Source organism: Coregonus lavaretus (assembly GCF_964263955.1).
Source record: "Coregonus lavaretus genome assembly, chromosome: 2".
Taxonomy (NCBI): domain Eukaryota; kingdom Metazoa; phylum Chordata; class Actinopteri; order Salmoniformes; family Salmonidae; genus Coregonus; species Coregonus lavaretus.
The window spans coordinates 10,700,561-10,724,768 of NC_139989.1; the positions used below are offsets into that span (position 1 = coordinate 10,700,561).

General features: G+C 45.6%; 1 protein-coding gene across 1 annotated transcript in view; it reads right to left on the reverse strand.

Annotated features, from left to right (window-relative positions):
* The window catches only part of kcnh2b (potassium voltage-gated channel, subfamily H (eag-related), member 2b), a gene marked incomplete at both ends in the record, with an annotated part of 301,755 nt that overhangs the window by 266,915 nt on the left and 10,632 nt on the right, over window positions 1-24,208 (reverse strand). The window contains one exon of the mRNA XM_084143298.1: window positions 11,837-12,067. Within this exon, the coding sequence (XP_083999424.1) occupies window positions 11,837-12,067 (231 nt within the window). The remainder of the gene's footprint in view (window positions 1-11,836; window positions 12,068-24,208) is intronic.

The window sequence follows — 24,208 nt, forward strand, 5'->3', positions numbered from 1 at the left end:
CTTTCCACTCATCGTCAGATCATAGTCAGGACGACCATGTTAGTCTCGCTGCCGACTCAACCTGTTTGTTTTCGCTCTTTGTGTTTTTGGCCTGTTCTATTTACTTTTCTCCTGTGCCACAGATTATGGGAACCTGACTTCTGCCTCCACTTCACTCCTGCCACCACCACCATCCTGCTCCCCACTACCGGACCTCCCTTTTGGACTCACCACGGACACTAGGACATTACGGTACCACACCTGCCCTGACCTGGATCTGTTACCCTCCCTGTAACCTGGACTTGCTCTTCCCCTATTATTGGAAACCTGGACTTTTTGAACATTGTAAATAAACCTGTTAAACCTTCTCTGGCTTGGTGTACTTGTCTGCATTTGGGTTCTAATCCAGTTAAATCATGACACTGATGGCCTTTTGATAGAAGCTGTTTTTCAGTCTCTCGGTCCCAGCTTTGATGCACCTGTACTGACCTCGCCTTCTGGATGGTAGCGGAGTGAACAGGCTGTGGCTCGGGTGGTTGATGTCCTTGATGATCTTTTTGGCCTTCCTATGACATTGGGTGCTGTAGGTGTCCTGGAGGGCCCTGCGGTTGCGGGCGGTGCAGTTGCCGTATCAGGCGGTGCAGTTGTCACGATCGAGGTAAGGAGTAGACCAAGGCGCAGCGTGATGAACAAACATACTTTAATTAGTTAAAGCATCAAAATACAAAACAAAACACGACTCGTGATGTCCACGGTATCAATGACCGAACACGGAACAAAAACCCACAACCACAAAGGGAAAACATACAGTTAAATATGGCTCCCAATCAGAGACAACCAGCCAACAGCTGACACTCGTTGCCTCTGATTGGGAGTCACTCAGGCAAACATAGAATACAACAAACTAGAATGAACACCAACACAGAAATACACACATAGAAATGAACACACCCTGGCTCAACATAATGAGTCCCAGAGCCAGGGTGTGACAGTACCCCCCCCCTAAAGGCGCGGACTGCGACCGCGCCTCAACTAAACAAACCAGGGGAGGGCTGGGCGGGCATACCTCCTCGGCGGCGGTTCTGGCTCCGGCCTTGACCACCACCCTCCAATACACCCCCCATAGTGCCCCTGGTCCAGTCTGGCCCCGCCGGCTGGAGCAGGACTGGACTTAACAGGAGCGATCCTTACCAGGCTGTCGACTCGCACCCCTGGCTTGGTGCGTGGAGGAGGAACGGGCCTTACCAGGCTGACGACGAGCACCCCTGGCTTGGTGCGTGGAGGAGGAACGGGCCTTACCAGGCTGACGACTCGCACCCCTGGCTTGGTGCGTGGAGAAGGAACGGGCCTTACCAGGCTGACTTCTCGCACCCCTGGCTTAGTGCGAGTGGCAGGAACAGGCCGGACCGGGCTGGCGACGCGCACCGTAGGTTTGGTGCGAGTGGCAGGAACAGGCCGGGTCGGGCTGGCGACGCGCACCGTAGACTTGGTGCGGGTGGCAGGAACAGGCCGGACCGGGCTGGCGACGCGCACCGTAGGTTTGGTGCGAGTGGCAGGAACAGGCCGGGTCGGGCTGGCGACGCGCACCGTAGACTTGGTGCGGGTGGCAGGAACAGGCCGGACCGGGCTGGCGACGCGCACCGTAGGTTTGGTGCGAGTGGCAGGAACAGGCCGGGTCGGGCTGGCGACGCACACCGTAGGCTTGGTGCGTGGAGCAGGAACAGGCCGGGCTGGGCTGTAAACGCACACCGTAGGCTTGGTGCGTGGAGCAGGGACAGGCCGGACTGGGCTGGCGACGCACACCGTAGGCTTGGTGCGTGGAGCAGAGACAGGCCGGGCTGGGCTGGCGACGCACACCGTAGGCTTGGTGCGTGGAGCAGGGACAGGCCGAACCGGGCTGTGGAGACGGATAGGAGGCCTGGAGTGAAGAGCGGCCACCACCCGTCCTGGCTGAATGCCTACCCTCACACACTCTGTGTGAGGCATCCGCACAGGACGTACAGGGCGGTGAACCCCTGGCCTGGTGGCCTTCTGGATCCGCCCCCTTTTCTCCTCCGTCAGCCCCGTCGTCCATGCCGTGTGCCCCCCCCCTAAAAAATTTCTGGGGTTGCCTCACGACCGTCCGACGACGACCCTGATCACGCCGTTGCTCCTCTCTCCGTCGCCTCTCCACTGTCTCACTCCATGGCCGGCGATCCATCCCGGCCAGGATTTCCCCCCAAGTCCAGGACCCTTTACCGTCCAATATCTCCTCCCATGTCCAGGCTGCCTGCTCCTGGACACGCTGCTCCTCTTTCGCCAGGGCCTTTCCCGGCGCTTCCTCCAAATGTCCACCCCAAGGGCTGCCCCTGGACACGCTGCTTGGTCGTTGCATGGTGGGTTTTTCTGTCACGATCGAGGTAAGGAGTAGACCAAGGCGCAGCGTGATGAACAAACATACTTTAATTAGGTAAAGCATCAAAATACAAAACAAAACACGACTCGTGACGTCCACGGTATCAATGACCGAACACGGAACAAAAACCCACAACCACAAAGGGAAAACATACAGTTAAATATGGCTCCCAATCAGAGACAACCAGCCAACAGCTGACACTCGTTGCCTCTGATTGGGAGTCACTCAGGCAAACATAGAATACAACAAACTAGAATGAACACCAACACAGAAATACACACATAGAAATGAACACACCCTGGCTCAACATAATGAGTCCCAGAGCCAGGGTGTGACAGCAGTTGCCGTACCAGGCGGTGATACAGCCCGACAGGATGCTCTCAATTGTGCATCTGTAAAAGTTTGTGAGGGTCTTAGGGGCCATTAGTGTGCAAAGCTGTCATCAAGGCAAAGGGTGACTATTTGAAGAATATTAAATATATTTTGATTTGTTTAACACTTTTTTGGTTACTACATGATTGCATATGTGTTATTTCATAGTTTTGATGTCTTCACTTTTATTCTACAATGTAGAAAATAGTGAAAATAAAGAAAAACCCTTGAATGAGTAGGTGTGTCCAAACTAATGACTGGTACTGAAGTATTCAGACCCTTTAATCAGTACTTTGTTGAAGCACTTTGGCAGCGATTATAGCCTTGAGTCTTCTTGGGTATGATGCTACAAGCTTGGCACACCTGTATTTGGGGAGTTTCTCTCATTCTTCTATGCATATCCTCTAAAGTTCTGTCAGGTTGGATGGGGAGTGTCGCTAAACAGCTACTTTCAGGTCTCTCCAGAGATGTTCGATCTGGTTCAAGTCTGGGCTCTGGCTGGGCCACTCAAGGATGTTCAGAGACTTGTCCCGAAGCCACTCCTGCGTTGTCTTGGCTGTGTGCTTAGGGTCGTTGTCCTGTTGGAAGGTGAACCTTCACCCCAGTCTGAGGTCCTGAGCGCTCTGGAGCAGGTTTTCATCAAGGATCTCTCTGTACTTTGCTCCGTTCATCTTTCCCTCGATCCTGACTAGTCTCCCTGTCCCTGCCGCTGAAAAACATACCTACAGCATGATGATACCACCACCATGCTTCACCTTAGGGATGGTGCCAGGTTTCTTCCAGACGTGACGCTCGGCATTCAGGCCAAAGAGTTCAATCTTGGTTTCATCAGACCAGAGAATCTTGTTTCTCATGGTCTGAGAGTCTTTAGGTGCCTTTTGGCAAACTCCAAGCGGGCTGTCGTGTATTTTACTGAGGAGTGGCTTCCGTCTGGCCTCTCTACCATAAAGGCCTGATTGGTGGAGTGCTGCAGAGATGGTTGTCCTTCTGGAAGGTTCTCCCATCTCCACAGAATAACTCTGGAGTTCTGTTAGAGTGACCATCGTGTTCTTGGTCACCTCCCTGACCAAGGCCCTTCTCCCCCGCTTGCTGAGTTTGGCCGGGCGGCCAACTCCGGGAAGAGTCTTGGTGGTTCCAAACTGCTTGCATTTAAGAATGATGGAGGCCACTGTGTTCTTGGGGACTTTCAATGCTGCGACATTTTTTGGTACCCTTCCCACAATCCAGTCTCGGAGCTCTACGGACAATTCCTTCAACCTCATGGCTTGGTTTTTGCTCTGGCATTCACTGTCAACTTATATAGACAGGTGTGTGCCTTTCCAAATCATGTCCAATTAATTGAATTTACCACAGGTGGACTCCAATCAAGTTGTAGAAACATCTCAAGGATGATCAATGGAAACAGGATGCACCTGAGCTCAATTTTGAGTCTCACAGCAAAGGGTCTGAATACTTATGTAAATAAGGTATTTTTGTTTTTTATTTTTAATACATTTGCAAAAATGTCTAAAAACTTGTTTTCACTTTGTCATTATGGCGTATTGTGTGTAGATTGATGAGGGGAAAAAATAATTTTATCAATTTTAGAATAAGGCTGTAACGTAACAAAATATGGAAAAAGGGAAGGGGTCTGAATACTTTCCGAATGCACTGTATGTCGTGGGATTACCTATGATCTTCTATGTAGAAGAACCCCTTACTTTTTAACAATTCTTGTGTAGCTTGTGAGTGTCAAATAGCAGAACCTGTTAGATGTGCGCATTCATGAACCTCAGCTTTTCATAGATAGTTTTTAATAGTTTGTAGCTCAAACCACTCGGACTCTACAGACGTTTTTGTAAAAAAAGACACGGCCCCAGGCCTACTCGGGATCTGCCTTTGTCTCACAAACACCGCTCTAGCTCAGCCCCCGTTAATCACACAGACTAATGGTTGGTATCTATGGATGCAAAAAAGAAATGGACAAATCCAATGGTACAACCCAGAAGTCTGTAGTTCAAACACACCATTTTTTAAATGGGTTAGATGTCCAAAACGCACCGGCGTTAAATAATAATAGTAATAATAATTGGGTTAAATAATCCAACTGCCTGTCTGACTCATAAACTAACCCTTTCAGCTTTACTTTGGCACTATGTTGTTTGGTGAAACAGGAGGTGTGTGTGTGTGTGTGTGCGCGTGTACACGTTAGCCTGCGTGTGCAGTGAAAACAAAGTTAATCACAGGTGCATGTACAGTGCATGTCATCAGAACACACGTGCATGCATACACAAGTGTGTATGTGCAGTGTGTGTGTGCATGTATAATCTAATGTACTGTATGTGTGTTTGTGGGTAGAGGTTGTTAAGTGAACCGTTGGGATTGTTTGTGTAGCTGGTTCCCTGGGCCTGCGGAGAGAGAGAGGCTGGTGGAGAGTGGGCACACACACACACACATTACTATAGTACATTGAGTGTGTAATGAGGCAGACACACGGCACCACCGCTATCACACAGCGCCTTGTCATGATTCATTATTCGGGTGTCAACAAAAGAGGAGAAAACCATACACCACAATAACACTGCATGGGTCTAGTCTGCTGCCACAGTAGGAACTCATCGTGATTGTAGCACTGTGGTGTATTGGGTTATGTTTAATTCAATTCAATTTGATGAGATTTTATTTATCCCTAAAGGCCCAATTGTGTTGGCGTAAAATAGTGGATCATTGAATATACAGTGTGTGCGTATATGCATAGGGTTACATTCACCTGCATATATGCAGACCTGTATGAAATACTGTATGTTCTGTGTCTGCTGAGCTTTCTCTTCTTTGGCTCGTTCAGCTTGACTTTGGTAGTTTAGAATGGCACTCAGTGTGCTTATGTGTTTTCTCACATGTGAACATGCTATTTACTCCCACAAATAGTGCTGTTGATGTCTAACCGTGGATGTTAAGACACATGCACACTAGAAGTCTTCACGGCTCCAAAGCGTTGCGCCCATTCCGAATGGATCTGAGGACAGTCAGATCCATTCTGAAAAGGCCCGTGGAAAAACAGACCCAAACAGACCTGTGCCGGTTCGGATCCGAGAAACCCGTTCAGATCTGAGAATAGAAAGAGAAAGCGAAAGAAACCTCCGACCGGGTGCTGCCAGCACCATCAATAAACGAGACATATTGTCCAAATGATCCACAGTTACGTGTCCTTAACTGCCTATAACATTATATATACATACAGTGAGGGAAAAAAGTATTTGATCCCCTGCTGATTTTGTACGTTTGCCCACTGACAAAGAAATGATCAGTCTATAATTTTAATGGTAGGTTTATTTGAACAGTGAGAGACTGAATAACAACAAAAATATCCAGAAAAACGCATGTCATAAATGATATAAATTGATTTGCATTTTAATGAGGGAAATAAGTATTTGACCCCCTCTCAATCAGAAAGATTTCTGGCTCCCATGTGTCTTTTATACAGGTAACGAGCTGAGATTAGGAGCACACTCTTAAAGGGAGTGCTCCTAATCTCAGCTTGTTACCTGCATAGAAGACACCTGTCCACAGAAGCAATCAATCAATCAGATTCCAAACTCTCCACCATGGCCAAGACGAAAGAGCTCTCCAAAGATGTCAGGGACAAGATTGTAGACCTACACAAGGCTGGAATGGGCTACAAGACCATCGCCAAGCAGCTTGGTGAGAAGGTGACAACAGATGGTGCGATTATTCGCAAATGGAAGAAACACAAAAGACCTGTCAATCTCCCTCGGCCTGGGGCTCCATGCAAGATCTCACCTCGTGGAGTTACAATGATCATGAGAACGGTGAGGAATCAGCCCAGAACTACACGGGAGGATCTTCTCAATGATCTCAAGGCAGCTGGGACCATAGTCACCAAGAAAACAATTGGTAACACACTACGCCGTGATGGACTGATATCCTGCAGCGCCCGCAAGGTCCCCATGCTCAAGAAAGCACATGCAGGGCCGTCTGAAGTTTGCCAATGATCATCTGAATGATTCAGAGGAGAGCTGGGTGAAAGTGTTGTGGTCAAATGAGACCAAAATCGAGCTCTTTGGCATCAACTCAACTCACCGTGTTTGGAGGAGGAGGAATGCTGCCAATGACCCCAAGAACACCATCCCCACGTCAAACATGGAGGTGGAAACATTATGCTTTGGGGGTGTTTTTCTGCTAAGGGGACAGGACAACTTCACCGCATCAAAGGGACGATGGACGGGGCCATGTACCGTCAAATCTTGGGTGAGAACCTCCTTCCCTCAGCCAGGGCATAGAAAATGGGTCGTGGATGGGTATTTCAGCATGACAATGACCCAAAACACACGGCCAAGGCAACAAAGGAGTGGCTCAAGAAGAAGCACATTAAGGTCCTGGAGTGGCCTAGCCAGTCTCCAGACCTTAATCCCATAGAAAATCTGTGGAGGGAGCTGAAGGTTCGAGTTGCCAAACGTCAGCCTCGAAACCTTAATGACTTGGAGAAGATCTGCAAAGAGGAGTGGGACAAAATCCCTCCTGAGATGTGTGCAAACCTGGTGGCCAACTACAAGAAACGTCTGACCTCTGTGATTGCCAACAAGGGTTTTGCCACCAAGTACTAAGTCATGTTTTGCAGAGGGGTCAAATACTTATTTCCCTCATTAAAATGCAAATCAATTTATAACATTTTTTACATGCGTTTTTCTGGATTTTGTTGTTGTTATTCTGTCTCTCACTGTTCAAATAAACCTACCATTAAAATGATATACTGATCATGTCTTTGTCAGTGGGCAAACGTACAAAATCAGCAGGGGATCAAATACTTTTTTCCCTCACTGTATATATATTTGTTGTTTTGATGTGTAGCATATTCAAAACTTTATAGCCTATTGTTTAATTGGTTTTTACTTTCCTAAAACAATAATTGTCCACCTCATGGTTCAGCTGTCTGAGATTTGAGTGCTAAATACATCAGGGCATTGCATGAATATGCAACTGTAATTATGAAGATAATTTATGGTGTGGGCCATTTCTAACGGCGTTGATTTTTAGTGGGGCTTTTAGTGGTTTGATTCAGCCGTGGAGGTCATCTCCATAAAAAAGCAAGTACTTCAGGGCCAGTTTTGAGCATGCTCCTTAGCTGCGGCTGCTAAGCAATCACATGAAGAGGCCCAGGGCTTTCAGCTATTGTCAGCCATCTGAGACTTACTCTAGTCTCAAATAGACACCTGGCGTCTCCAAGGCTCCCACACAAGCCTGCTTACTGTAGCTGTCATCTCTGATGACTCCAGCCACTCCAAAGAGGAGGTGGAGCGGACGACTATAGCCAAACATGATTTGTGTGTCTTTGTCAGCTAAATGGAAAAAAAAACTCAATGCTGAATAATATAAGGGGTACCAAAAATGAGGGGGTACCATTACCGAACCAGGGGGGATGCCTCTGATTGGCCCAGCCAGTGGAGCATAAAAAGGGCAGGTGCTGCAGAAGGGCTGCATGCAGGGTTACTTAAGGAAATGAGGGCTATTTATGGGCTCCCTTGGCACTCATTCCTGGCCAATCAGGGGCCGGAAGTGGGCAATGAGCAGGGGGCTGCTGGGGGCTGCCATACAGAGACACAGACTGCAGCATGTACCTGCTCCCTGGAGGCCTCAGATCTCTGGGATAACAGGCACACACAAAGAGACTGGCAGTCTGAGTGGAGCTTACTGAGAGCAAGAGCAGGGAGTCTGTGTCTTTATTTCAACCTGCTTCAGTTTACATTTCTAGAACTGGGACAGAGCTGGGACAGAAAAGGCTACGGTCTGTAAAAACAGATCACAGTGGCCTTGAGTCAAGAGGTCCAGATTCTTTGAAATCGAGAGACTGTTAGCAGACCGTGCGCTGATGTACAACTCACACATTGCACTGTCCCCAACTCCCCGCTTCTGCATCAGTGGTGGCGGAGTTTACCTGGAGAAAATGATTAAGTGGCGGTCAGATCGGCGTTGGACAATCGAGCGTGAGAGAAGGGCCAATCCATCATGGTGAAGGCTAATGCCGGAGAGCAGCATTAGATGAATGGAGCGGGGTATTGCTGCACTACCCTTCCCATCCCCTCCTCCTCCCCCCTTTCTGTCACCTCACTCTTTCCAACATTTAAGATACAGAATATTTTTCTTCCCCCCACTCTTTCCTTTGAACAAGGAGGAGAGAGAAGGCGTTGCATTTCCACATAATGAGTTATGTATGAGGTTCCAGGGTGTGTTGCGTTTCGATTGTGACTTTCTGATGAGCCGAGGGAGACTCACCACTGGAAGGGGTTGGCGGAGATGAGACCCGTTGACCTATCAGAGGTGAGAGATTATGGATCGGGCCAGCCCCTGAAAGGGCATATTAACTCAGTCCTAAGACTTTCATACACTGAAGAGCGAAGGGAGAAGGAGATAGGGAGAGTGGGCAGAAAGGGAGGGCTGGGACTCCCTCTTGTGATCCCCCAATCACATGGGACCTGGGTAACCCTGGCGACGCAGAGAGCCTCTTGACGGTCTCCCTGGTGACAGTACAAACACACCTCTTGCTGTACAAAAAAGCGCACCCTTGACAATGTTCCAGAGTGGATATGTGCTTCAGTACTCTCCACATTTAGGAGGACAGGGTCAGCCTCATCCAAGCAGTAGATAGCAGCTGTCAACACTCTCTAGAACTCTTATCACTTACTAGAGCCTATACAGTTCGAGTGTAGGAATGAGTCATACTATTGTAGCTAAATGTTATCGTTAGCATTGTTGCAACTACTGGAAACAGAGTAGGGCACTAGAGGGTCAGTACAATACACACACGAATTACGAGGTTCTTTCTCCATCCATTGCAGGCTAAGGGGGGAGTTGTGTATACAGGCGAAACCGATAACTCTTGAGTATAAACAGTGGAAAGTCTGATTGGTGGACCAGGGGTGGCCCGGTGCAGCACTCAAGAGAATGTGAATTATCAGCTGAGAGCAAACATCTGGCGTCATGTAACTCTCTGCTGCTACAGTTACAGCTGGCTCTCCTCTTAATCACCACACATAATGCTAGGAGAGGAACTGAGAAATACCACCTCTCTCTGTTCCTCTCTCCTTTCACCTCTGCTATGTCTCTCTCTCTCTCTCTTCCACTCTCTTTCTCACTCTTTCTCCGTCCTCTCTCTCCTCTTACTTCTACCATGTATTTCTTTCCTCTTGCCTTTCTACTCTCCCTCTCACCTTCTAATTCACTTATTTCCACGGTGTAAGGAAGTGAGAAATGCCACATAATCTCTTTCTCTCTTTTCTCACCTATTCTCATTATCTCTCTCCTCTCTCTTCGTCAATCTTGCTTTTTCTTTTGTTCCTCTTTCCACAGGTGGAAAATGTCCAACATACAGTATCCCTGGATCTTACCCAGGGAGTCTAGCTCTAGTACCATAACAGCATTCTATTACCTGGAGTTTAGTTTATTAGGATCCCCATAAGCTACTACACATGCAGCAGCTACTCTTCCTGGGGTCCACATAAAACATACAAATAAATGACAAAGTACAGAACAGTAATAGACAAGAACAACATAAGATATTACATTAAATAAAATAAAATAAATAAGAGTTATATATACGAAAGACACAGAGACAACAAAAATACTATTTACACACTATTCATATATATATATATTCTTATATACAGTACAGTTAAATTAGATTTTTAGAAAGAGGCGCTGTGATACACAATGTTTTTGAATCTGTTTTTTAAAGCTAAACTATTTGCCTGAGTAAGCTGCGTATTCCACGATGACATGGCTCTATACATAACTGAGCGATGCATTAAATCTGTTTTTGGTTTGGGTACTGTGAAGAAACCCATAAGGTGTGTCTGGCGTGTCTGGTGGGGTATGTCTGTCTGTTTTGAAGTGTATGCAAATAGATTATACAAGTGGTCAGGCATTTTCAACACACAAATGTTTCTTAAAAAGACTAGAAGAGAAGTAGTGAATTTCTCCTCAACCCTCAACCATGAAAGACTATCATGCATGTTGTTGATGTTAGTTCTGTGTGTTCAGTTAAGGGCAAGGATGGCTGCTTTTTTTGAACCAGCTGCAGCTTTGCTAGGTATTTCTTTGCTGCACCTGACCATATTCCCAGACAGTAACAAAATGAAAGCCTGAACAACTAGTACAGTTGATCTTTGTGTCAAAAACGCAGAACATCTTTTATAACAGACATCCCTCTCCCCATCTTCACAACAACTTTGTCAATATGACTTGACCATGATAACTGACCATCCAAGGTTACTCCTAGGGGTTCAGCTTCTTCAACTTGTTCAATGGTCCCTTTATGCACACCTCCAGTTGAGGTGTAGGTCTAAAATAATGATTTTAGCCAAATACAATGCTTTGGGTTTTAGATGTATTTAAGACCAGTTTATTGTTAATGACCTATTCTGACACTGAGTGTAACTCCTTGCTAGGAGTCTCAGTGAGCTCACTGGCTGTAGGTACTGATATGTAGTGTGCAATCATCAGCATACATAGTCATTTTAGCTTCTTGTAAGACAAGTGGCAAATCATTTGTAAAAATAGAGAAGAGTAACGGCCCAAGGCAACTGCCCTGAGGGATACCGCACTGTACATACAGTGGGAAGATCAAGTATTTGATACACTGCCGGTTTTGCAGGTTTTCCTACTTACAAAGCATGTAGAGGTCTGTAATCAAAGTTGCCTCCTGGGATGGGCTACATTTCATTTCATTTCACCTGTCACATTATTTTACATTATGAAGCTTAAGTAGTTCCCCAGAACAGTTGAGCCAGTCATGTGTTTGTTTGTAAATAGCACAACAGGAGAAAGCGGGAGCAGGTGAGACCAGCTGTGTATTGACAGGGGTCGTTGTTTTATATTGAAAGTCAACCATGTTTTTTTGCTTCAATAGAGTGATCAGGAACTTGTAACTATAGTTTTCCTTCACAGAAAATGCTTTTGTGCAACACATTCGGCAGAAAATAGCTTAATTTTCATCAGATGACAACAGAAGTGCAATGCTATTTGGCTGGCAGCAACACAAGTAAATGAGCTTACAATGAAAAAGCAAACACACACACACACAGCGTATCGTCCTACCGTCCTTCCTGTAGAGGTTGATCTCAACTTTCCTCTCCTCCGAGCCCAGCAGTGCTTGAGCCATCTGGGCGATGGCCAGCCGCTTGGTGTGAGGGCCGTACAGGAAGTTGCAGGTGCAGGGCTTCTGCATGATCTCAGCCCGCGAGTAGCCGCACATGGCACAGAAGCCATCGTTGCAGAATATGATGGCGCAGTTCTCCACCCGTGCATTGGCGATGATGAACTTACGACCTGAGGATGAGAGGAAGAGGGAGATGAGGAAGATGGCAGGGGAGAGATAAAGTGTGTATGTGCATGTGTGCGCTTGTGTGTGTGTGGTGTGTGTGAGCGCGTGCTTGCGTGTATGTGTGTGTGTGTGTGTGTGTGTGTGTGTTTGTGTGTGTGTGTGACTAGCGCAAACTTGTGCATCCTTGACATAATGAGAGAGCGCTACAATCTCATGGCCAAATCTCTAGAATCATTCACAGTGGAGGAGCTATTTAAACCCATTACAACCAACGAGGCTCTGCATTGTTTCAAAGGAGGATGTTCACAGGCTCAAAGCAGCTGTCAACTCCCCCCTCTCTCCGACACACACCTTTCCTCTAACCATGTATGTATATAAAATCCTTAGTGTTGGAACATTGCTGCGGGGACTTGTTTCCATTCAGCCACAAGAGCATTAGTGAGGTTGTGCTCTGATGTTGGGCGATTAGGCCTGGCTCGCAGTCAGCGTTCCAATACATTCCAAAGGTGTTCGATGGGGTTGAGATCAGGGCTCTGTGCAGGCCAGTCAAGTTATTCCACACCGATCTCGACAAACCATTTCTGTATGGACCTCGCTTTGCGCACGGGGGCATTGTCAATGCTGAAACAGGAAAGGGCCTTCCCCAAACTGTTGCCACAAAGTTGGAAGCACTGAATCCTCTAGAATATAATTGTATGCTGTAGCGTAAAAATGTCCCTTCACTGGAACTAAGGGGCCTAGCCCGAACCATGAACAACAGCCCCTGACCATTATTCCTCCTCCACCAAACTTTACAGTTGGCACTATGCATTGGGGCAGGTAGCATTCTCCTGGCATCCGACAAACCCAGATTTGTCCGTCGGACTGCCAGATGGTGAAGTGTGATTCAACACTCCAGAGAACGCGTTTCCATTGCTCATGAGTCCAATGGCGACGAGCTTTACACCACTCCAGCCAACGCTTGGCATTGCGCATGGTGATCTTAGGCTTGTGTGCGGCTGCTCGACCATGGAAACCCATTTCATGAAGCTCAGGACAAACAGTTCAAACAGTTATTTTGCTGACGTTGCTTCCAGTGGCAGTTTAGAACTTGGTAGTGAGTGTTGCAACTAAGGACAGACTTTTAAACGCTACACGCTTCAGCACTCAGCGATCCCGTTCTGTGAGCTTGTGTTGCCTACAACTTCGTGGCTGAGCCGTTGTTGCTCCTAGACGTTTCCACTTCACAATAACCCTACCTCCACCCTCTCCGAGTTGGGCATCTCCGGCGCTGCTCACTCTTGGATTGCGTCCTACCTGACAGGTCGCTCCTACCAGGTGGCGCAGCGAGAATCTGTCTCCGCACCACATGCTCTCACCACTGGTGTCCCCCAGGGCTCAGTTCTAGGCCCTCTCCTATTCTCTCTATACACCAAGTCACTTGGCTCTGTCATATCCTCACACGGTCTCTCCTGTCATTGCTACGCAGACGACACACAATTCATTTTCTCCTTTCCCCCTTCTGATAACCAGATGGCGAATCGCATCTCTGCATGTCTGGCAGACATATCAGTGTGGATGTCGGATCACCACCTCAAGCTGAACCTCGGCAAGATGAGCTGCTCTTCCTCCCGGGGAAGGACTGCCCGCTCCATGATCTCGCCATCACTGTTGACAACTCCATTGAGTCCTCCTCCCAGAGTGCAAAGAACCTTGGCGTGACCCTGGACAACACCCTGGTCGTTCTCCGCTAACATCAAAGCGGTGACCCGATCCTGCAGGTTCATGCTCTGCAACATTTGCAGAGTACGACCCTACCTTACACAGAAAGCGGCACAGGTCCTAATCCAGGCACTTGTCATCTCCCGTCTAGATTACTGCAACGCACTGTTGGCTGGGCTCCCTGCCTGTGCCATTAAACCCCTACAACTTATCCAGAACGCTGCAGCCCGTATGGTGTTCAACCTTCCCAAGTTCTCTCATGTCACCCACACTACACTGGCTTCCAGTTGAAGCTCGCATCTACTACAAAACCATGGTGCTTGCCTACGGAGCTGTGAGGGGAACGGCACCTCCTTACCTTCAGGCTCTGATCAGACCCTACACCCAAACGAGGGCACCATGTTCATCCACCTCTGGCCTGCTAGCCCCCCTACCTCTACTGAAGCACAGTTTCCGCTCAGCCCATCAAAGCTATTCGCTGCTCTGGCACTCCAATGGTGGAACAAGCTCCCCCACGAAGCCAGGACAGCGGAGTCACTGACCACCTTTCGGAGACACTTGAAACCCTACCTCTTTAAGGAATACCTGGAATAGTATAACAGTAATCCTTCTACACCCCCCCCCCCCCCCCCCCCCCCCCCTCCCCCAGTGGTGGTTGTCCCACTGACTATCCTAAGTTGAATGCACCAATTTGTAAGTTGCTCTGGATAAGAGCGTCTGCTAAATTACTTAAATGTAAATGTACATAATACCTAAAATACCTCGACTAACCTATACCCCCGCACATTGACTCAGTACCGGGAACCCCCTGTATATAGCCTAGTTATTGTTATTTTATTGTGTTACTTTTTCTCTTACTTTATTTTATTTTATTTTAGTATTAATGTTTTTAGCAAATATTTTCTTACTTACTTTTTACAAAAATGCTGCGTTGTTGGTTAAGGGCTTGTAAGTAAGCATTTTATGGTAAGGTCTACACCTGTTGCATTCGGCACATGTGACAAATACAATTTGATTTGATTTGATTTAACAGAAATGTGAGTAGTTGGAAAAGTGGTATCCTATGACGGTGCCACGGTTGTCTATAACGATTGCATGGCTGTATGCTCAATTTTATACACCTGTCAGCAACAGGTGTGGCTGAAATAGCCGAATCCACTAATTTGAAGGGGTGTCCACATACTTGTGTATATATATACAGTACCAGTCAAAAGTTTGGACACACCTACTCATTCAAGGGTTTTTCTTTATTTTTACTAATTTCTACATTGTAGAATAATAGTGAAGACATCAAAACTATGAAATAACACATTTGGAATCATGTAGTAACCAAAAAAGTCAAAAAAATCAAAATATATTTTAGATTTTAGATTCTTCAAAGTAGCCACCATTTTCCTTGAAGACAGCTTTGTACACTCTTGGCATTCTCTCAACCAGCTTCATTCGGTAGTCACCTGGAATGCATTTCAATTAACAGGTGTTCCTTGTTAAAAGTTAATTTGTGGAATTTCTTTCCTTCTTAATGCGTTTGAGCCAATCAGTTGTGTTGTGACAAGGTAGGGATGGTATACAGAAGATAGCCCTATTTGGTAAAAGACCAAGCAAGAACTGCTCAAATAAGCAAAGAGAAACGACAGTCCATCATTACTTTAAGACATGAAGGTCGTTCAATCCGGAACATTTCAAGAACTCCAAATGAGCAGGAAACTCTTTCAGCAGTGGTGGCAAAGTTAGTGTGGGGGGGGACGTGGTAGTGGGCGTGGCCAATGGCACGGTCTCCGGCCAGATTTTTTTTAGGCCCGCTTGGCCACAGAGACAACATTTTGCTGTTTTAAGGCTAATTTCCTGCAATTCTACACATTTTGCCATGGCTTATGCCATGTTTCTATGCTTCCTGTGTGACTCAAACATAACAAAATCAATAGTGGCCCCCATGCCATGCCATTTTTGGAATTTTACATTCTCCGACTGTCTAGTTTTTATTTTGGTGGTTGTTAGTTAGATACTTTATATCTGGTTGTAGTCATTTAAGTTTACACTGAAAACGTTTTACCATCTTCAATTTTTTTTTTTTTTTTTTTTTATATAGCTTTGATGTATCTCCGCCTCGCCATATTTTAGACACATTTATTTGAGGTTTTTACTGGAGCGGACGCCGATAAATCCACCTCAAGGACTAAAGCATACAAAGCACAAAGTGTCTCAGCATTGAGAATGCTTAAGACTTTGCTCACATAATTGCCTTTTGTTCAACGCATCACCATAGACCTTGAGCACAATGTATCACGACTCTTAAATAAGAAGCTGACTTATTCCAAGTGTGGTTCAAAATGGGCAATTCAAACTGGTATTGTGGCAGATGGATTCCATTCAAGTTTTTTGACTGAACCAACAAACATTGTTTAAAGAATAACATCCGCTTGTCCTAATTCCGATATGGTATTGAAAATGGGTTTTGTATTGAACTGTAGTCCTAAACTAAAAGTTAATGGCCCAAAGATGTATGAGTGTGGGACAGGTTTGTGTATCAATTGCCAAGCCATAACTTGGCTCACTATCTGTTTTTACAGTATCGACTTCCTTAGTGTCCCACTCCCAGCGATAGTTTCTTTTGTGATCTCAAACTGTGTGTGTGTTGTGTGTGTGTGTATGTGTGTGTGTTGTGTGTGTTTAGCGATGGGGCATTGTGTATTCCAGGCACGGCACATGCACCGTCTGTTGTTTTCACCTGTTCCAGAAACCCCTGGAAAGCAACAATAACAACCCGTCTTCTCTTATTCTCTCTCTCGCTTTCTCGCACACACAAAGACACACACGCACACACCCCTCGCCGGCCTCACACCACCAGCTCTTACTGTCTGAAGAAGAAAGAGCCACATACATACAGTAACAACACGCCGGCTTTCTCTCTCACGCTTCCTCTCATTTACTACCTCTCCCTCATAACTCTCTCTCTCTTTCTCTCTCACACACTCACACTAACACAGATAGATCACAAACAACAACTCCCACCCAGGTATGGAAAGGGAAGAGAGGGCAAGGCTAAAACACTGCAAGGCCCTGACCAAATCCAATCTCCCATAAGGCACAGCTTGTACCCTATGCTACGCACAAATGAAGTGGCATTTGACTTGTAATTTGGCTTGTAAAATTGTTGACTATTAAAATCTTACCTTATACTTTGAGCTTTTTAATAATAGCTATAGGATGAAAAAGCAATTAAATTTCACTGGTACTGTTCCCAGCTATTTTCCCAAAGACTGCATCTATCTAGCCTTCACTGCTACATCAACCCCCTATCCCTAGTGAGAGAATAAGGTAAGATTAGTTGTTGTAATTCGGATCACAGGAAGACTAGCTGTCCTCATGGAGTCAGCTAATGGGGATCCTAATAAAATAAAATACCAGGGCCAAAGTTAAAACACAATAACAGGTCCTGGAGCAAGGCAACTCAGATATGCATGGAAACAAAGGCTATCCTTTCTCCAAGTTGCCGCTACGTTCAATGGCTTCCCTCTATAAATAAGCAGTGATGGAGCCCTTAGCGGGTCATAAAGCTAACAGGTTAAACACTGGTAATGAGAGGACGGGTCACATGACCAATTGAACTACGGTCTGAGCATGCCTCATTTGGCAAGCGCTAATGGATAGCTACAAAGATAGCGCTGAAATGTACAGTGCCTTGCAAAAGTATTCATCCCCCTTGGCGTTTTTCCTATTTTGTTGCATTACAACTTGTGATTTAAATTGATTGTTATTTGGATTTCATGTAATGGACATACACAAAATAGTTGAAATTGGTGAAATTAAATTTAAAAAAAAAAACTTTTTTCAAGAAATTCTAAAAAATAAATAACGGAAAAGTGGTGCGTGCATATGTATTCACCCCCTTTGCTATGAAGCCCCTAAATAAGATCTGGTGCAACCAATTACATTCTGAAGTCACATAATTAGTTAAATAAAGTCCACCTGTGTGCAATCTAAGTGTCACATAATCTGTCACATGATCTGAGTATATATACAGGGTTGGGATCAGGGTTGGGTTATAAAAAAATATCAGAAACTTTGAACATCCCACGGAGCACCATTAAATCTATTATTAAAAAATGGAAAGAATATGGCACCACAACAAACCTGCCAAGAGAGGGCCACCCACCAAAACTCACGGACCAGGCAAGGACGGCATAAATCAGAGAGGCAACAAAGAGACCAAAGATAACCCTGAAGGAGCTGCAAAGCTCCACAGCGGAGATTGAAGTATCTGTCCATAGGACCATTTTAAGCCGTACACTCCACAGAGCTGGGCTTTACGGAAGAGTGGCCATAAACACGCAAACACGTTTGGGGTTCGCCAAAAGCCATGTGGGAGCCTCCCCAAACATATGGAAGAAGGTACTCTGGTCAGATTAGACTAAAATTGAGCTTTTTGGCCATCAAGGAAAATTCTATGTCTGATTTGAGACTGGGACGGAGGTTCACCTTCCAGCAGGACAATGACCCTAAGCATACTGCTAAAGCAACACTTGAGTGGTTCAACATTTAAATGTTTTGGAATGGCCTAGTCAAAGGCCCGATCTCAATCCAATTGAGAACCTGTGGTATGACTTAAAGACTGCTGTACACCAGTGGAACCCATCCAACTTGAAGGAGCTGGAGCAGTTTTGCCTTGAAGAATGGGCAAAAATCCCAGTGGCTAGATGTGCCAAGCTTATAGAGACATACCCCAAGAGACTTGCAGCTGTAATTGCTGCAAAAGGTGGCTCTACAAAGTATTGACTTTGCGGGGGTGAATAGTTATGCACGCTCAAGTTTTCTGTTTTTTTGTCTTATTTCTTCTATGTTTCACAAGAAAAAATATTTTGCATCTTCAAAGTGGTAGGCATGTTGTGTAAATGAAATTATACAACCCCCCCTTTTAATTCAAGGTTGTAAGGCAATAAAATAGGAAAAATGCCAAGGGGGTGAATACTTTCACAAGCCACTGTATAAGACTTGGTGCTGATCTAAGGGAGGAGATGTGAGGATATGTTGATATGTAAGTTGATATGTAAGTACAATGGTTAAGTGGAATAAAATAAATATTAAGATGGGTGCCAGGAGTAAAGATATCCTACCATAGAGGCAGACACACACACACAGAATGACTGCGAGGGAACTGCTGACAAAGACCAGTGTTTATTCTTCCCCTTTAGAACTGCAACAATGTGAGAATCATAAAAGACGTTTGGGCAAAGATAAAGCTTTTGTCCTGTCCTGCGATGCTTCCTGAAACAAAAAAATATAAAAATAAAAATGAAGAGTTTTAAAACTTTACTCTGGTATGCTTTGTTCAGTGGAGTCTGCAGGCTCCATTTGGGCGCAGAGAGGCTGGGGAGTCACCGGGGGCAGTGCTTATCAAACACCTCCTAATGAGGCTCTGGCTGAGAGAGGCAGAGGAAGAGGAGAGAGGCTGATTAAAGATAAACCAGTGAAACTCACAGGGAAGGAAAGAGACAGCATTTCACATTCCCACTGACTTACACACACTGAAACACAATGCAGCCTGAATATTTCACCAGGCCTCAGGGGCGTCTGTTCACGGTGGTTAGCCCATCTGTGAGTGGGTAATAATATGCCATTTAGCAGACGCTTTTATCCAAAGCGACTTACAGTCATGCGTGCATACATTTTTGTGTATGGGTGGTCCCGGGGATCGAACCCACTACCTTTGGCGTTACAAGCGCCGTGCTCTACCAGCTGAGCTACAGAGGACCCCAAGCTACAAGGTAGCTTGGGGACCTGCACCGTATGGTGAGGGGGCGTAGGGACCCCCATGACTAGCATATGGAAGACTGTGTGTGTGTGTGTCTTTGTGTGTGTGAGTGTGTGTGTATGTATCAAATCAAAGTTTATTGGTCGCGTACACAGATTTGCAGATGTTATCGCAGGTGCAGCAAAATAGTTGTTTCTAGCTACAACAGTGCACTAATATTGTGTGTGTGTGTGTGTGTGACATGGAGCTGCTTTCTATCTGTGTATGCCTATTGCATCCCACTCAGCTGATGCTGTGTAGGAGACTAGCAGACAAAACCATGAAGACACAGACATAAACAGTATGAGTGACCTATCATCATTAACCCCTTGCCTTGCTCTGGACAATCAACTGAACCCACGAAGCCTGCACTTACACTGAGTGTACAAAACATTAGGGACACCTTCCTAATATTGACTTGCACGCCCCCCCCCCCCTCCGTTGCCCTCAGAAAATCCTTCTTTAACCTGTCTCCTCCCCTTCATCTACACTGATTAAAGTGGATTAACAAGTGACATCAATAAGGGATCATAGCTTTCACCTGGATTCACCTGGTCAGTCTATATCATGGAAATAGTTCTTAATGTTTTTTATACTCAATGTATAACCCCATTAACATTATGTAACTTTCCCATCCAGAAAAGCACAAATATTGGAGATTATAAGCAGAAATTCAAAAGCTGTCATTGCATATACAGTAGTGTAGTCATGCCTGGCTTATTGTATCCACATTGACTGTCCCTGTGTCAATGGATCTTGACCTCAGGACTGCAGTGTGTAAAGGGATGTTGAGGTCATCATAACATGTTATGACATCCACTCTGGGGACAGATCTAGGATCGGGCTTACTCTCCCCCAATCTGAACCCCAACTATAAGCTTGAAAACTAAGATGCTATCTAGAACCTAAAAGGGTTCTTGCATTCCCTAGCACGTTTCATTTTTACAATCAACATAATATTTTATGGGCCATTTCTCAATGAAGTGAGTGTGAACTCCCTAAATGGGGTAATGCAGATTTATGCAAGGTGGGTTTTATTCTGAGGACACTGGGAGGACTTTAGTCTATAAAATGGTTAGTATTTCCTAGACGAGTGCTAAGAGAGTTGGTAGAGCAGACACTTACATAGCCGAAGAGCTTCAGGGAAGAGGCAGAGAGGGGCAGAGGAGATAAAGAGAGAGAGAGAGAGAGAGAGAGAGAGAGAGAGAGAGAGGGGGGGGGGGGGGGCTGACACAGGATGGAGTGTTGGAATGGCAGAGTGGTCACAGAAGTGAGAGCGGAGGAGGAGGAGAGTGAAGGACAGCGAAGAGGAGGAGGAGAAAGAGGAGGAGGAGGAGGAGGAGGGAGGCAGCGGGTGGAGGACAAAGTGACAACGTGTTGCCTGTTGGAGCTCAGAGTGGACCACTAACAGAGAAGCGACACAGAGGACTGAAATATACCTTTTTTGTTGCCACAGATTTGGTTGCTAGTCTTCATAGTATACGTACACTACTTCCTAAATATAACACAAATAAATAAATGATTGTTTGCAGTTGTTCCATTTCCTTTAATTGTCCTCTTAGCTGTTACATGGGGAATTACATGCACAGTAGTACTCCATGTTTAGCAAAGGCAGAGTTACCTAAGAAATAAAGTTTGAGCAACAAACTGACAAGACTTTTGTTGAAACACAGCTTGTCTCACCGTTCACACATCCATTTCCATGTAAAAAGCCCTGTGAGGACGAACAAGTGAAGTTCATAGGAGCACATCCAATTTGGTGTCAAATGAAAGCTAAGAGTCTATATTCTTGAGAAATTAAGGCATATAGTATATACATTTTTCAACCATTTTCCATCCTAAATATTAGGAATAAGCAAAGGCTTTGATTTCTGGCCAAACAGAAGGAAAAGGGGTCTTAGAAAACGTCTAGCAGAAAATGTCTTACAAGGTATTAGAAATACATCTATCTTTATTCGTCACCTGCTTCGTAAACAACAGGTGTGGACTAACAGTGAAATGCTAACTTACGGGTCCTTTTCCAACAATGCAGGGTTAAAGATAAGATACAAAATAGAAATAGTGACACAAGGAATGAATACACAGTGAATAACGAATAACAAAAACAACAATAATAACAATAGTGAGTAAATACATTAAAGAAATACATGAAAACACAATGTTGACATAAAGACCCCTGTCAACTAATATCAACACTGAAATTATTTGCCTAGTCTTGTCATTCTGTTACCAAAAACCCATATATCTTTAAGACATTTTCTAATTTCTCTCCCTCATGAGGAGGGAGAATAATGAAAGTTCACATAAGTAACAAGTAAAGGTAGACCTACCAATTGGTTAGTGTTTTTACTGATAACAATTTGTTTTATGATTTATAAAGTGATTAAAATGTGCAATTCTGTTACCAAATCGGTAACAGAATGACAAAAAAATCTGTAACAGAATGACTGCAACTGAATTGGCTACAATGGGAATTCATAGTAGTCACAAACCACAGTTGGGTCACCTGCTACTCTCCTCCCTTCTACTGGCGTACTGTTATTTTCAGCTCATAACTGATTTCTTTCTCTTTCATGGTGGTCAAAGCAAGAGCGTGAAAACAGTCTGGACAACCCCTCGCGCTCTCTCTCCAGTTAATGTCACCTCTCCCGGCTCTTACTGACACCTACCCATGAGGCCCCTCTCTTTCCATTTCCATTTTAGTCATTTAGCAGACGCTCTTATCCAGAGCGACTTACAGTTAGTGAGTGCATACATTATATATTTTTTATACTGGCCCCCCGTGGGAAACGAACCCAGAACCCTGGCGTTGCAAACACCATGCTCTACAAACATCCCTGCCGGCCATTCCCTCCCCTACCCTGGACGACGCTGGGCCAATTGTGCGCCGCCCCATGGGTCTCCCGGTCGCGGCCGGCTACGACAGAGCCTGGATTCGAACCAGGATCTCTAGTGGCACAGCTAGCACTGCGATGCAGTGCCTTAGACCACTGGGCCACTCGGACTGACCCCGGACGCCCATGGATGTTGAAATGTGTTCAGTCCAAATCCAAATCTAAACCAATCATAGACATCTGTTTCACAAGTGTGGACAGCACAATAGTACAGTAGAGCACAGTACAGTACAGTACATTAAAGAAAAGTAGAGTATACTAATTATAGGTCAGTACAATACAGTACTGTACTGTACAGTAGAGTTTGGTACAGTAAAATAGAGCACACTAGATTAGAGTACAGTATAATTTACTGTACTGTACTGCACTGTACTCTACTGAACTATACTGTACTGAACTCTACTCTACTGTGTTGTGTTGTGTTGTGTTGTACTGAACTCTACTCTACTGTGATGTGCTGTGCTCTACTGTAATGCCGTCTACTGCGCTCTACTGTGCTGTACTGTCCTGTACTGGATAGGTAAGGGTAGGTAACAATACATCTGCCACACTGATCCTCAACACAGGGGCCCCTCAGGGGTGCGTGCTCAGTCCCCTCCTGTACTCCCTGTTCACCCATGACTGCATGGCCAGGCACGACTCCAACACCATCATTAAGTTTGCCGACGACATAACAGTGGTAGGCCTGATCACCGACAACGATGAGACAGCCTATAGGGAGGAAGTCAGAGACCTGGTCGTGTGGTGCCAGGATAACAATCTCTCCCTCAACATGATCAAGACAAAGGAGATGATTGTGGACTACAGGAAAAAAAACAGGACTGAGCACACCCCCATTCTCATCGACGGGGCTGTAGTGGAACAGGTTGAGAGCTTCAAGTTCCTTGGTGTCCACATCACCAACAAACTATCATGGTCCAAACACACCAAGACAGTCGTGAAGAGGGCACGACAAAGCCTATTCCCCCTCAGGAGACTGAAAAGATTTGGCATGGGTCCTTAGATCCTCAAAAAGTGCTACAGCTGCACCATCGAGAGCATCCTAACTGGTTGCATCACTGCCTGGTATGGAGACTGCTCGGCTTCCGACCGCATGGCACTACAGAGGGTAGAGCGTACGGCCCAGTACATCACTGGGGCCAAGATTCCTGCCATCCAGGACGTCTATACCAGGCGGTGTCAGAGGAAGGCCCTAAACAATTTTAAATGCTCCAGCCACCCTAGTCATAGACTGTTCTCTCTGCTACCGCACCGGAGCGCCAAGTCTAGGTCCAAAAGGCATCTTAACAGCTTCTACCCCCAAGCCATAAGACTCCTGAACAGCTAATCATGGCTACCCGGACTATTTACATTGCCCCCCCCCCCCCCCCCCCCCCCCATACCCCACTTTAACTCTACCCACATGTACATATTACCTAAATTACATCGACTAACCGGTGCCCCCGCACATTGACTCTGTACTGGTACCCCCTGTATATAGCCCTCCCTACTGTTATCTTATTTTACTGCTGCTCTTTAAATATTTTAAATTTTTTACTTATCTATTTTTTACACTTTTCTTTCTTTTGTTAAAAACTGCATTGTTGGTTAAGGGCTTGTAAGTAAGCATTTCACTGTAATGTCTACACCTGTTGTATTCGGCACGTGGCAAATAGAATTTGATTTGATTTGACTGTGATGTCCAAACTTGTGAAACATAGACTTCTATGATTGGTACATATTTGGTCTGGTCCGGACCAACCAAATTCTGTCTTGTTTGC